This window comes from Caloenas nicobarica, chromosome Z (assembly GCF_036013445.1).
Source record: "Caloenas nicobarica isolate bCalNic1 chromosome Z, bCalNic1.hap1, whole genome shotgun sequence".
In the NCBI taxonomy this organism is placed as follows: domain Eukaryota; kingdom Metazoa; phylum Chordata; class Aves; order Columbiformes; family Columbidae; genus Caloenas; species Caloenas nicobarica.
Genome location: NC_088284.1, coordinates 19,279,859 through 19,295,290, shown reverse-complemented (window position 1 = coordinate 19,295,290; position 15,432 = coordinate 19,279,859). Strand labels below are relative to the sequence as shown.

Genomic DNA, 15,432 nt, shown 5'->3' with positions numbered 1-15,432 from the left:
GTATACCATCTGACTTGACTTTGGCCTACATATGTAGAACCATTTCAGAGCTGCAAAAGACTAAGCGGATATTCAGATTGTGGCTCAGTAAAGCTCTGAATTACTCCATTCAAACTCGGGTGTTGACTGCAAAGATTTAAAAACCTGGTACTGTTGAGCTGGCAAATGTTAAAAAAGCTAAAAAGCCCTCAAGTCTTAGAAATTACTTGAATCTTGTTTCTTTTGTTTTAGGCGCTCAAATTGAGCTGTCAAAGGGGAATGGTAATGGCACACCTTTTTTGATGTGCGTAAGCACCTGAAACAGTCTAGTCCATTTAGGTGATAAAAGTGAAGGACAGCCTAGTATATAGCTCTTGAGTGCAAGGTGATCTTGACAGCGCAGAATAATGAGCAGAATAGAATTTGACGCATTGATTGTAGTCAGAAATTTCTTCGGGTAAAATTTCAGAGAGTTCAAATGTTAAACTAAGACTTATGCAGCCAAATACGAATTCTTGGACCTTCTGGAATTACAGAATCACAGAATTAATTGGGACAAAGCCGCAGAGCCCTTTCCACAGATCACATGAGATTTATGCTAAAGTTGGTAGTGACCATGCTAATTTCTGTTCCATTGCTAACTTTAAATCTTGGGTTTATGGCATGCCAAGTCAACTATTATATTTTATATATATATATATATATATATATGTAACGATTATATAATTATCTTAACAAAAGTTAATTATTAGCCACCTGATTCAGAGTAGTGCAGACCTGGAAATAACTTGAATGAGGTTAACTCTGTTCACAGCTGTCTTCATGTGAAATGTGATTTGCTGATGTAGTGCACATCAGCCTTCTGGTAATTTAATGTAACAATGTTTAATTGTGGCATCACTTAAATGTCACTTTTAACTCTGAACTCATGAATGATAAAAACGAAGGGAGCCCCAAATCACTTCAAGTTTGTCAAAACAGTAGATAAGAGAACTGAGTTGTTCGTCTCTTCATTTTACGAAGTGATAAATCTGGCTGTTTTGTTGGAGTATTCTTGAGATACTGGTTCTTTTAAGAGACTTTCTATTTCCTGCCAGGTTCCCATAACAAGGAAACTTGTCATAAAATGGCTTGGATTACATCAAGTTACTGTGTTTCCTGTTTACTGCAATGATTCTAGTTTGAAAAGTGACTCAATAGAAATGCATGCTTTGAAGCTATTTGAAAAGTAAAAACTCAATCTACATTTCAAGCACGGCTCAGACTGAAATAAAAGTGGATCTGCAGTTTATAAACTATGCCTGTGTAACTTACATCTGTCTGTATATTAATAGCTGTTCTTCAGTATTCTGCCTTACACAGCTTATAAGAAGTAATGCTGGTATTAAAGTACTGAATACAGCCTTTACTTGTGAGAAAGTGCTACTGCTTAGTAGTGTGAGATTTCTGAGAATTTTTTCATGTTCTAGGAGCCACAATTTAAGAATAAGATTGTAGGAGAAAATGACATAACCCTGCAATGTGTAGATCAAATCTATGGAGGTAGGTCAGCTTTCTCCTGTTTGTTTAACATGCCTCATGTTTCTAAGTCTTACAGTGCTCGTGCTCTTTGTGTATGTACATGCATTTTAGAAAACTGATAGAGTTGTCACTTTGGGAACTAGGATTGGGTAGTCTGGACAAAAGAGCTGCAGTTACATTTGATGATGAAATGACAGATAAGAGATCTATTAGAAACATTTTGATTAATTGTCTTGCTGGGACAGACAAAACCATTTCTTCAGAGTGCTGTGGTTGAAAGCAGAGAAGAGTGTACAGTGAAAAGTCTGTGATTAAGACTCATGCATAAGGACTTTCCAGTGTATCAACTATTTCTGTAAATACAGAGATATTCACTTCATTTGAGCAATAGCACTGCAGAGCAGGACAGGTACTAAATTCCCAAACAGTACCTTTTGCTTGCCTAAGGGAATTTTGTTTTATGACGTTTGTGATGTCTTCAAAATATCAAAGGATATGGAAAATGAGGTTTTAATTTACTTGTAAACCAATGAGTGTTTTGCAGCAGAGCTTACAGGCATGCCTGTATGACTTTAAAAGGTAAACAAGAATGGGGCTGGTAATTTCTAAGTAGCGGGGAAGGATTTATAGAGAAGCCTGACTTTGGACTAGTGTTAGAGTATTCAGAGTATTTATGAACCATGATGTGGATTCGTGAAGGAGTGGACTAGGGAGAGACTAGTGGAAGTTGATTATGAGAACGCTATTTAATTTTGCTTACAGTGGCCTAGCTGACATCACTTGAAGCTGTGAAATGATATCAAACAGAAGTGAATAAAGGGCTCTCCTGGAGATTTTATGGTGGTTAAAATTATTTTTTTTTAGGAGCTTAGAATGATCTCACTTGTTTGGGGACTTTCCCTCAGGCGAAACTACTAAATTATGTTCGTTATGCATCTCAGAACTTTGAACTTATTACCCAGTCAGAATGTGAACAGAAATAATCACTCAGCAGCTGGCTTGCTGCAAGTTTGGTTTCTGTCTTGCATGAAGTAGTTTAAAAAAAAGTCGAGTGTATTAGCACAAGAGCTTGCCAGTCTGTGTTGTACGATGCTTGTTTTGACTTGCTAAAACTTGGGCTTGAATTAGTTTATTGCGAATTTTTAGAAGTTAAGTGGGGATATCTTTATCAACTGATGGCAAAGTTCTTTTTCATATTTACTTAAACTTTTTAATTTTGCAGTTTATGATGAGAAAAAGAAACTTCTAACTGGACAACTGAGAAAATACCCAGAGACGCTAATTATCTACTGTAAAGATCTTAGAGTATTTCATTTCTGCCTGAGATACACAAAAGAAGAGGAAGTGAAAAGAGTAAGTACAGTAACTTAATTTGGTTTTCTTTTTTAAGCTTAATGTTGAGTGTTTAGTTGTGGGGATGAGGGAAGGATGAAATTCACCCTGAGAGATCCCTTAAACTTGAGGTGTTTTCTGATCATTCCCAACTCAGAGAGAAAGTAAAAGACTTTGATTTCTAGTTAACCTTAATCATGAAACATTATTGTGTGTAACAGTTGAAAAGATCAGATGTACTGGCTCTTTGAAGAAAACTGGAGCTGCAGAGTACTATATGAAATCAGCTTCAGCTTAGGCAAACTTGTAACGCTGTTCTCTTTGTGCTACATAATTTAATTACATTTATCACATTAGACTTCAGCCTTTCTTGTATGAAAGCAGTTATTTTCCTGATAACATGAGTTCTTTTAACAGGTTAATCTGAACTCCAAACTAAGAGTCTGCTACTTCTATTTAACTAATAAGAGTCATTCTAGAAGTTGAACATGTATAATACTTCTCATTAAGACAAGTAGGTATGATGTCTTGCAGATGACAGAGAGAGCTTTCTAAAAGTCAGTTTTCAGTTTTTGGGGATAGAATCTGTTGTTTAATACCTAGGAGAGGGGAGAAAAAAAAAATCACTTTTTTTTACACTGCTAGTCTCAGTCTATGTTTGGGTGTTAATTTTCGGTCCTTTCCTAGATCGTCAGTGGTATAGTTCATCATAGCCAGACTCCTAAGCTGCTTAAACGTTTGTTTCTGTTCTCTTATGCATCAGCTGCCCCAAATGACACAGGTAAATGTTTTTCTATTTTTGATCTGTATTTGTTACATACTGTTAGTTCCTTAAGGAGTAATTTTCCAAGCGAGAGTAGCATCACTGGATTGAAAACTTACTGTGATCAATATGTGCAAAGGCTTTTCATCTGCTTCTGGCTAGAGTGTTTTCCACTAGAAAATATTTTGCTTATTTAATCAGTGTTTTTTCTGTACTATTGCAGTGAACCAAACTTCCTGCTCTTAATTCTTAGATGCCACTGAAAATGTAATCATTTGACAGCAAGTATTTCCCTTTTTGTGCTTATTTGCAAGCAGTCTGCTTCTCCCAGGTAACTGCAAAAAAAAAATAAAACCATAGGTTTGCATAGCAAGATTCCAGTAGACATCTGACTTCCTCTCAGAGCAAACTTATTACATAGTCTTCCCACTTGATCAAACTTTGCTGAATAATACAGTAAGCTGCACAATTCAAGGTAAAAAGTTGTCAGTGTACTTTCTAGCATTTCATAGTTCAGACTTCAACTGAAGTAATAGCACTGTTTTGAATTAGGAACCTGATTCTTTGTGTTCCAGGAACACCTATTCCTTTAACAGAAGGAAGTTTTGATGTACCCAAGGTATTAATTAGACACTTATTTTGATAAGTTAAGGACTACAGAATCATTGAGGTTAGAGGAAACCTCTGGAGATCATCTAGTGATGCCCCTGTCCAACAGCCCCTATTTAGAGTAGGGTTAACTACAGCAAACTTACCAGGGTCATGTCCAGTTGAGTTTTGAATATCTCCAAGGACCGAGACTCCATAACCTTTCTGGCCAGCCTGTTTCATTAGTTGACCGTCCTCATAGTGAAAAAGTTTATTACATTTAAATGGGGATTTGCTGTATTTCAGCTAGGGTGCGCTGCCTTTTGTCATGTCACCAGATACCACTGAGTGGTTCGTCTTCTTTGCTCTCCTCCTGTGCTTCTGCCCTCGGTTTAAAAACACTGGAAAGGTTTCTTGCCCCTCTGCACCCCCACCAAGCCTTCTCTAGGCTGAATGATCCCAGCTCTCCGTCTTTCCTCATATCAGGTTCTTCAAGCCCTTTAATGGTCTTAATGGGCCTTCAGTGGATTGGGTCCAGCAGGCCCAAGGCCTGTGCCTGTCTTGTGCTGGGGAGCCCAGCCCTGGACACAGCACTCCAGGCACAGCCTAACCAATGCTGAGTAGAGAACGATACTCACCTCATTCAGCCTGTAGCCAATGGTTTTCCTAACGCAGCCCAAAAATATGTTGACTGCCTTTGCTGTAAGGGCACATTGCTGGCTCAGGTGGTTCCTGCAGGTGTCATCTGTAATTGGTGTTCAGTTTGAGCTACAAACATCAGAAAGACTGTAAGCTTTTCCAGATGGAGACTAAGCAAATGTGGGAGAAGCATATTCCTTATAGCAACATTGAAGTGTTGTGCAAATATTCTTTTATGTTTTAATAACCATCCTCAATAATAAATGCCCGGGTCTCATTCTTTATGACATGGTTACAGGACAAACCAAGGAGACTTTAGAAATTGGATTTTGTGCCTCTAGTGGTCTGACACTCTTAAATCTTAACTTGTACCTTAGAGCTCATTAACAATATTCTGTTTCCAGCTGTAGATTTTTCATCTACCTTATCTTCTTATGTTGGAAAGTTTTAACTTGCCATTGTCTCTTCTGTGAAAATTCTAGCTCTGTTTGGTATTTCAGTGTTAGCTGATGTTGCAGGATACTTAATTATGACGTATTTAAAACAATTTGCCATACTCCATAAATTACATGGTTATTACACAAGATCTGGTGGTAAATCAACCTGTTCTTTTAACTCTAGCTGAGGTGGCTAAATAGAAATACAGATGAAGTTCTCAGTTGAGATGACTGAGACTTAATTGCTGTAATTGTTTTTTGCTGTAATCAATCTTCTGCTCTTATTAAGTGCCTGAAATGTTCTGTTCAGTGCAAAGCCCCTATCCATGATGAAAGAATGAACTTTAAATGAAATGCAGTATCTGAATTGCAGAAGGGCTTTTGGTATGATCGCTAATTCTACATCTAAGTCTATTTTATTAGATGCCAGTTAGCTGCACTAGGGTACAGTGGTATTTGCTGCACAGCATCCTGGGTTTTAGTCTGGATGTGAGGAGAACCTTAGTTGTGTGGAAGTTCTCTAAGAACTGATTGGTTTCTGTAGGAGAAACTATTCCTGAAGTTATTAGTTAAAGCAGTATTTGACAGAAGATGTGTTGTTAAAGATCAGACAGAAGCAGAGTGTTGTACAGAGGCATTTTATCTTTGACTCAAGGCTTTATGTACGGAAGAGGTTTTGCTTGCTTACCTTATGAAAACTAGCTACTTGATTTAGGAGTGCGTTCGTGTTAGAGTTCCTGATACTCTGCAAAGTTAATGTTATTGGTGTCTGACAGATGGAAGAAACCAAACTGTGATGTTTGATACTCTTGAGGACTGGCGTGATGAGTTGGAGCGGACCAAAGGGAATGTGAAATACAAAGCGGTGACTACCAATGAAGGCTACAGAGTCTCTGAAAAGTAAGCTTGCCCTGGTTAATAGTGACCTTTGAATATACATCTCATTAAGATTTGCAAAAATCAGTGCTACTGTTGATGCTGAGTGTTATATGGTGGTTGAGGGTTTTTCTAGCAACTGATCTCCATTTTGGTTAATGGGATACTTTGATTTGGGACCTCAGGAAGTCATCTTACACAATCCCTGCTCAAGCAGGGTTAACTTCGACGTTAGATCAGGCTACTCTGGTCAGTCAAGCTTGGAATATCTCTAGAGGTGGAGAATACCACCTTGAAATGGAATAAAAAATTTGTAGATCTGGTACCTATGCTTTTGTCATACTTGTTAGGATGACGTTTTCTCAGTCTGGTACCTTTACTATGGTAAAAATTCAAGTCACATGCACTTGAGATTTTCTTATTAGTTGGGTAACTGGGTGGGGAAAGAGTAACTGGTTTAAAGTGTGTCTGTGAAATGTGCTGATGGAACTTAAGTTGCATTGCCTCTAGTGCAAGATGAGAGATGTATACTTCTACTAGTTTAGCTAAGTAGTTGGTGAATTACTGAACCCCTTAGGATGTACTCAAGGCTTTGTGTAGTACTGTTGTGTAATAGTCAGGTCCTGAAAGTTTTCATGGGCCTTGGAAACACACACCAATTTTCAAAGAGGTCTTATGTATTCCACAACTCGAGAGACCCAAACTGAGGTTAAGTGCTTCTCTTTGTTAGTTCTATGGGCCTTGAACATACATAATATTGGCTGGTTCTGAAAATTCATTGTATATTAAGTGACATCCTTGAATTGTGATGTGAACTGCTTATGAGGCATGCAAACAGAACTAGTTATCTAATAGTACAAGCTTATCTTTTGTAACAACAAAGTGAGAGAACCAAGGCGATCTTAACAATCAGTCTTATAATAGATGTTACAAGTAAATGTAGGACTTAATCGCAGCCTTGGAAAGGCAGGGGTATGTTGCAGTTAAAATAATGAACATTTCAAGATTGGAAGAAAATACCTTATCCAGCTGAAAATAAAGAGAGAGTGTTGAGGACAATATAATTGTCTACTAGATTATTGTAACTGTGAGAGTGAGTATATAATTAGGATGTGGGCTAGAACACTCACCATCATTAAAAAGAGCTTGGAGACTGTTCTTTGTGTAGTTTTTAAGTGCAATAAACTCTTTTTTCTGTTATCTTAGGCTGCCTTTGTATTTTGTTGTTCCCATATGCGTTTCTGAAGAGAGTATCTTGAAGTATGAAGGCAGAGGCATTCCTGTAAGTACATATGCATGGCTGTGGATATCTCATTAAGAAGTGATAATTTTAACAAGCACTTCAGATGCTACTGCATATGATTTTTAGAACTTGTTTTCAACAGCTCACACTTAAACCTTGTCATCTATAGAAGGGGAAAGAAATGCTGGAAGGAGAGGTGCTCAAAGTGTTCTGTATTCCCCTTAAACAATGTAAAGGAAAATGGGTGTTCATAGCCCCCATTTACTTATATCAAATGTCTAATGTCATATAGTCTTCATATGCTATTAGTCTATCCACCAGCCTGCTTTTCATGAGACTGACTGGCATTTAGCTGAGGCAGGATGTAGGGCTTGAAATGCTGTTTGGATATTGAAGTGAAGACCATGATGTGCAGAAATCGTTGAATACCTTCAGTTGCCTAGCTTGAGTACTGGCAGGTCGCGTGACTCTGATGATGCAGCATTTCTACAAAGCCAAGTAGCCTAGTTGAAAAACTAGTTCTACCAGTCTCAATAGAAAATGAAGTTAAATATACTGTTTTGCGCCCTCTAGCAAGCTGGTTTTGGCTTTCTGCCTCATAGCAGAGTTTAAGAACGAGTAAGACAGAGTAGATATAAACAGGGAGCAAAGTAACCTCTACTTATGAGATCTTATATTATTTGCTGCATGTCTATAAGGTTTGCCAAGGAAAATCATGTTTACTTCGTGCCCTTAAATCAACCAGTCCATGGAGATGACAAGTGTTGTATTGTCCTGAACAGTTTGTCCTTTCAGATAGCGAAGTTTGAAGTAGTTCGGTTCACTTTTTCGTAGATAGTCAACCGGACAAAGGACAGTGTCTCTTACAAAGAAACAGAAGTGGTGTTGGTTTGTGGTTTGGTTTTGGTTTTGTGTGTATTTGTTTGTTTTTTCAATTGCATCGTGCATTGCTCAGAGGCCTTGTAGAACTCTTACATTTATTTCCAAATCCTTTTTGGGAAGTTACTGGCAGACCAGCTTTACTATATTAAATTCGTTTGAGTTGGCAGTGAAAGGACAATACAGTCACTTTTTCCACTCTTGATGATTGCAAGGTTTCTGCAAACTTCTGAGGTGCACCTCTTGGCTACTGTAAATTAGTAGCAGAGCTCTTAAATATTCCTGATAAAGTTTAAAGATCAACTTCAAAGCTTCAAGCGGTAGGTGTGAGTCAAGAAATTACATGTCAAGGGAAGAAGCTTTGACGACTGACTTGCTACAAGGAATACCTGTAACTATGTAATCTGATTTAGTTGTGGAGTTCTTGTTTAATATCCTATTTCATATGCCTTGGTGACTTTTTATGTGTAATTCACATGGAAAGACATGACAATGTATTTATTGTGAGTTAGCTCAAGGGCGAACTATAAGAAATACGCTACTTGTATCTTTGTGGACAGGAGCTGTCTTGCTGTGGCATATCTTCCAACATAATTTGGCCATACACATTTTGAACAATTTTTTTAACCTGTGAGCACAGTTGAGAAAATAATGTTCTGATATAATCTGACATTTTCTATTTCCCTGTTCCTGTATAAAGTTTAACTTAAAACTTGCAAGTGTTAACACAGTGTACTGAGGCATGTAGTTTTGGTGTAAATGTCCAGGTCGCTTCTACTAATGGTACATTAAATACACTAAAAATTTGGTAAAGCACAGCATAGAGACATTTCTTGTAATCACTTGATCACTTAAGCAAGTACTTTGTATGGGACAGTTTACCAATTTTTATCACTTGGTAAATGTCTTTCTGCAGATTTGGTGTTGGTCTTGCCATAATGGTGCTGCTCTTCTCAAAATGTCTGCATTTCCCAAAGAACAGGATGACAGCACTTCACAAACACATAAAGCCTTCTTGGATGGGTCAGTAATAGCTATTCTGTCCACAACACTTTGCTTGGTATGGACCTTGCTTCTCTTTTTCCATACACGCTATATCTTTAAGCTTGCACGCATCAGGAAACAAGTTCTAGATCTAAAAGTAGTTTTCTCTAGTGGAAGGGGTTTAAGCTCTTGGCCTAACAGCTTGGTCAGTTGTGCAAGACCATAACATCATTGAAGGCTTAGTTGCAGAAATATATATATATATCTGTGTATCTATATCAGATGAATCTCTGTAGAAACTGTGGCTTGTTATTAGGTAAAGCAACACTGAAGCCTGTAGGTCTTAAGTACAGTTAAAGTATCATTAACTGATGGGCTAAATTATGTTTGCAAGCAAGTTCAGACTCCATCTGTAAACATTAATTTGCAAGCTGAGTTTTAAATCTGTTTGAACTCTGTTTTCTTCTCAGAACTCGACTTAGGTTCTTAAACAGCTTTAGATTAAAGTGACCTAAAATGACTGAGACAATCTAGCAGTTTGCTACTGCTGCTTTCATACATTATGGCAGAGAGAGCTTTTTTTCAGCTGAGGCAGTGAGCTGAATTAGTTCAGCAGTCTGAAAAATGCCCAAGTTAACATAAGAGGAAGAGCACAGCCACCTGGCTGAGAGTTATGGCAATGACTTGTTGCTCTTTTTTCCTGGCTTTTTTTAAGCTGTTGGGTGTCCTGGATAGAACTTCTTCCTTAGAAGCAAGCTAATAGATCAGGCTATTGTGTACTATTTATGCTGCTTCACTGCTAGCTCCTTTCTCCTCATACATGGAGAACTTGTTAATCACACAGAACTAACAGAAAATAGGTCAATAAGGCTCTTAAAACCCCTTGTTTTTAAAATAAATCATACTTGCATGGGAAAGACTTTTGGCCCTTCCTGCAGATCCTCTAATATTTCTCCCCTGAAACAAGGAAGTTTCATGACTTAGAGCGCTTCGTAATGCTGTTTCATAGTGTGAAAGTAAGAAAAACTAGCGGTAAGCTGTAACAACACATAAACTGATATTTTGATGCCTGTGGCCATCTGGACTCAGGGGAGTAGTGGTGGTTTTCTTTGCTATGGAGTACTGGTGGTTAACCACTAATATTTAAAAATATATCTACAAATTGTCCATAAGGGTGTGTTAACATTCCATTGTAACAGTAGTCTGAACTCAAGCACACAGCAGATGTTTACAATTAATAGCTTCTTCTATTAAAGTTGTTTAGAGCCAGATCTTCTACCACAAATTGTTTGCTTCAGTTTGGAAGCGGTATTGTAACTGGCAAATGATTGCTTTCCCTCAATCCTCTTATCTGGTGCCTCTTCCAGTAGGTCTAGTAACCTGCATTCTGGACATGGGCTCCTGTACTTCTCACTTAAAGCAGGCTTGTGTGCTGCAACATAGAGGACACAAACGAGTCTGTCCTCTCTGGGCAAATGCCTGCAAGGCTTCACTTCTGAACTGTGACCTAGAGCAGCTTTTCCCAAATCTTGACAGTAAAAAGCCGACATGACAACAGAGGTATTTACTAAGCTGACGTTCATCTGAGCTGTGGAGCCTGAATGAGAAGGGATATTCTGGGTCCAAACCAAAGCTTCATCTGGCCTGGCAGTTTTTCCTCTCCTCCTAGGGAAAAAATTAGCAGATATGTATGAGAGCACAAGGCAGATATACTGTCTTTTTTGAGTCCAAATTGTTTCTTTTACTTCTATGTTTCATTAGCAGACTTGGCAGCTAGGTATCAGAATGTAATTTGGTTGGTAAAAGCCGAGTAAAATTTTAAGTGTCTGCTGGGAGGTTTGGGTATTTCTATCTATCTCTTCTTTCTGGACTCATTTCTAAATAGCCTGCTAGTAAAGTAATTTTGGTGTGTCTACTGAAGACAGTACTAATGAAGCAGTAGTGAAAATCAAGTTATGCTTGTAATATAACTGCATAAATATGCACAAATATCATTTTATTGGTGTAACAGTTAAGAGCAGCAAAACTTGTCATAAACTTGTAGGCAAGCTTCCAGCCAGTATTTAAAAATGCATGGAGGCCATTAGCTTTCCAGTGTGTATATCTTTTTCATCTTACAGCTGTTTCCCAAACTGTGCCTATTAACTTTGTCTTCAGTGATAATAGTTGGTGCATTATTTGACTGGCAAAGCAGAAGAGTTTAATATCTTGATGATTTGATTTAGAATCTATAAGACAATTAGCAAACCTCCCTATGAACTCCTGAAGACGGATGACTTGTCAAGCAGCCTTCCTTCTCTGCAAGATATCCAGACTGCATACACAAGATTTAAACAGCTGTTTTTGATAGGTAAGTGAAATGTTAGCCTTTTTTTTTTTTTTTTCCTAAAGTGGCTGAGATGCAAAGCATAATAATGCTAGTTTAGGTCTAACGAATGTAGTCCTTATCTTGATTGGTGACTGACTTTTGACAGTGGTTTAAAGCAGACCTTTAAATATGTAACTGAAGACTGTGCTTATGACTGGAGTGTTAATAGAGATTTGTAGTTCTTAGACTTACTAACTATTGCTAAGCAGTCACAGTATCTGAAAATGACTTTTAAAGAGAGTGAGTTAGGAATTTAAATGTTAGTTGGTTTGAAATTTATGGGAGAGATGTTTTAGTCTTTTGTGGTCCCTTGAAATTGAATGTTGAGGGTTAACCTTTTAAGATTTTGTGCTATGTCAAGAGTTCAGTCTAAATACTATTTAATTTTTGCCCTAGCTTTTGTTACAAACTAGTCATGTCTCAAAACATATGAAGCATTAACATGCTTAAAGTTCTGTCACCGTGGCTGTAGGGCTAAACGTGACTGCTCTAAGTAGGATGTCCATCTGAACAGAGTAAAAATGGAAGCCATGTGAAAGTACAGTCTAGGCTTTCAGACTTTTTCTGGGACTCTTTAAGTATTTTGCTGTCATGAAACAGTACTTTGACCTCGCCTGTTGGCATGAGAAAAGCTCCACACCACCTTGCAACTGTGCAGTGTGCCATTGGGCCATTTTGGACAGTAGGTCTTCTACAAGATAATGAGGGTAAATGTTGCAATAACCTCTGTCTGGTGTCATTCTGAACACTGGGGCAGTTCACCTGTGGCTACTGGTGTTGGATGAACTGTATATTTGCAGTGTAGCCTACAGACAGTATCCTAGTTGTGTTGGTTTTATACATGCAGATTAGCTAGTAAGTTGATACTGATTGCAAACTAGTATGGATGGTTTCTGGTAAATATGGAGTAAAGATTTCAGTGGCATTCTGAAGAGAAGTCCAGGATATATGAGGCATTTGCCAGAGTTTCACAGTGAGGATTTTGTCCGGAATACAGTATCAAATCGACAGTGAACCTTAGGAGCTAAAATTAATTACCTATCTTTTAATGTAGTTTCTGGTAACTTACCCTCTGTCACAGAGGCACCCTAAAGTCAGTTTTAGGCAGACAACAAGTTCCAGAACAGACTTTATTCTAGCCGGAGAAGTATAGCCAATAAACTGACTAGAAACAGGGTTTATACTATTATTTACCACTCTGACAACATAAAATACAGGTTCAGATATCAGTTGAGGAGATATTTGGGGTACAACAGAAGAATAACGAGGATCCACAACATGCACTCATACGCTCACAAGAGACAAAACTGGAGGCCCCTCACTCCAGGGTACTCACAAGAAATAATCACTCACCTGGGTTAGGCGAGGGCTTACACTTGCCTGGTTAGGCAAGGATTCATTCAAGGATATATCCAGTAAATGACCACTCACCCAAAGGAGGAGGTGAGGCATTCTCAATCCCGGGAAGTCTCCTTAGACGGTGTCCCAGTCTAAGGGGCGGGCTCCAGTTCGCAGAGCCGCTGCTCCAAGAAGACCACTCAAAGGGGGCCTTTGGCGGGGACCCCATTTTATCGCCTGGTCAGATCCGGCTGTGGGCAATTATAACATAGTCCAGAAGCTTCGCAGCTACTCTGGGCACCTCCTTTGTTAAGGACCCTGTAAAGTGAGTGCAGGTCCCACCCCTCCTACCCCCCAGCTGGTGGAGGTGAAGTCACCCTGCCCCGGGGCAGGGGAGGGTGTGACTGACAGTGCCTTGGCACCACCCTGGGTGTGCATGTGGGGACAGGCACAGCGGGGCACAAAAGGTGCTAAAGAGACATCAGCTGCCCCACTGAAGGCTCCAGATCTCAGGGGAAGGTGCAACTGCCACACCCTCCTTTAGGAAAAAGGCCAAAGCTGGAATTTAAGTCATTTAACGTCTCAGGAAATAGTGTATATTTCAATGGTGTAACTTTATCACTGTCTTATATTACTTGAAGTGAAATAGAATATGCTAAAACTGCATTCCAGTAAGTGGTTTTGTCTTACAGCTTTTAAAATAAGCTTCGTTAGTAGATTACAGCTCACTGAATTTAGCACTATGCACTACCAGTCTGAGAAAACCATTCAGGTAACTTTCTGCAGAAGTATTAAGATACTACAGAAGTGGACTACGTTACTACTATTTTTCAAAGTCTGAACACATTAACCATTATTTTGTTCCATGCTTGCCTAGTTAATTTGATTTAGTTAACTTCCAGTATAACTTAAATTTCCTGAACACATGCCCAAACTGAAGTTTCAGTTATAAAAATCCTCATTAAGCAAAGCAGAAACTGCATTAGTGGGTAGCTGCTTGAAAGAGGATTTTGATGGGGACAGCTTGGATCCTCTTAAATTTTTCCTCTTTATTTGAAATGTTGCAAAAGCAGATGCTGGTTTTACTAGACTGCTCGCAAGCCTCAGTGTATGCCATTTGCTCACATACCTTAAACAAGACTTTGAACATTTCAGTTCTCAAATCCTAGTGGAATATTTCTTCATTTTCCTAGAAAGTAGGAAGGAAGGGAATGCTTGCTATCTATTGTGATGTTATTAAGGAAAATACCTTGATTAAGGGGTGAAACTAGCTCCAAGTGTTTTCTTGTGTCTTTAAAAAAACTTCCTGCTTTGTCTTGGAGATTGTTTTAGCTCGGGGAGAACCGCCAGACCAAGCAATTTTTTGCAGAGATCTGCATACAAGTGGTTGGGTTTAGATGTGGTTGAGCATGACTGAACAAAACAAACAGCCACACTTAATGTGCTTACTCAACTTTTTGGAGTAAAACTCTTCTATACTATCCATAATGTAAGAGAACTAAAGAAAACTTCAGTATGGAATATAAAATGTTATTGCTATGGATGAAAGCATGTTATTTCTAGAAGAAAAAAAACCCAAAAATCTCTTTCCCTTGGTATCATGGCTTTTTGGGTGGTTTTGAAGGACTAGAACTTGGTACTATAATTTTGCGTTGATTGGGGATGGACAGAGGTTTTTCAAATAGTGATGGCAGGCTAAATGAAACTTGAGATTTGGGTGCAAGGGAATATTCTGAAACTTGGAAGGAGGGTGAACTGGGGAGTAAAGGGTATCTTGAAGTACTGTAATGTGTTTACTTTAAAGGGTATCATATGAGAAGGTTGGAATTTGAAGATATTAATCAGAAAAGATTGAAAAAAACAAAACCTAATGTGAACAGAACTGACTAGGGAGCTTTGAAGATTCATTTTAATTCTTTTGTGGAGAACTAGCTTCTGTGGCCCAGGTGAAATGAATCGGGGAAAGTTGGGTTTTGTTTGGTTTTTGGTTTTTTGGTTTTTAATGTATAATGAACAGAATGAGGCAGAACAGCTGCAGGAACAAAGCAGATATATGCCTGTGCACTTGAGTATCATAGATGTAAGCTGCAGAGAACAGAACAGAAGTGTGCATTGGAATTAAACATTGGAAGCATATGGAGAGACTTTGGGAGAGGAAAAGAAGTTCTACAGAGACATGCAGAACCAGAGCTATCAGAAGGAGAGCAGAAAAGGAGGGAAATGTGGTGTATCTCCATTGTTTCTCAGTAGTGGAACGGTTGTACACCATTGCCATCAAGGTTTCTGCTTATATAGGAAAGGTAATCTAATCTCGTTTTAATTGACCGTATCAGTTTATGAGAAGTTTCCAGTTGCTGAATGCTGGCTTTGATAGAAATAAAAGCAATAGAGATGTAGGTTGCATTTAACCAGCTACAAAAAATGCTAGTGAAAGTTGTAAGAGTTTAATGACTTCGTGGTATTGGAGGCTTCCTGGTTTATCTTG

At 38.5% G+C, this 15,432-nt stretch overlaps 1 protein-coding gene across 1 annotated transcript in view; it reads left to right on the top strand.

Annotated features, from left to right (window-relative positions):
* The window catches only part of MTMR12 (myotubularin related protein 12), a 34,421-nt gene that overhangs the window by 10,032 nt on the left and 8,957 nt on the right, over positions 1-15,432 (top strand). The window contains exons 4-10 of the mRNA XM_065656153.1: positions 1,449-1,521; positions 2,723-2,853; positions 3,520-3,613; positions 6,036-6,159; positions 7,342-7,417; positions 9,174-9,280; positions 11,467-11,591. Of these exons, the coding sequence (XP_065512225.1) occupies positions 1,449-1,521; positions 2,723-2,853; positions 3,520-3,613; positions 6,036-6,159; positions 7,342-7,417; positions 9,174-9,280; positions 11,467-11,591 (730 nt within the window). The remainder of the gene's footprint in view (positions 1-1,448; positions 1,522-2,722; positions 2,854-3,519; positions 3,614-6,035; positions 6,160-7,341; positions 7,418-9,173; positions 9,281-11,466; positions 11,592-15,432) is intronic.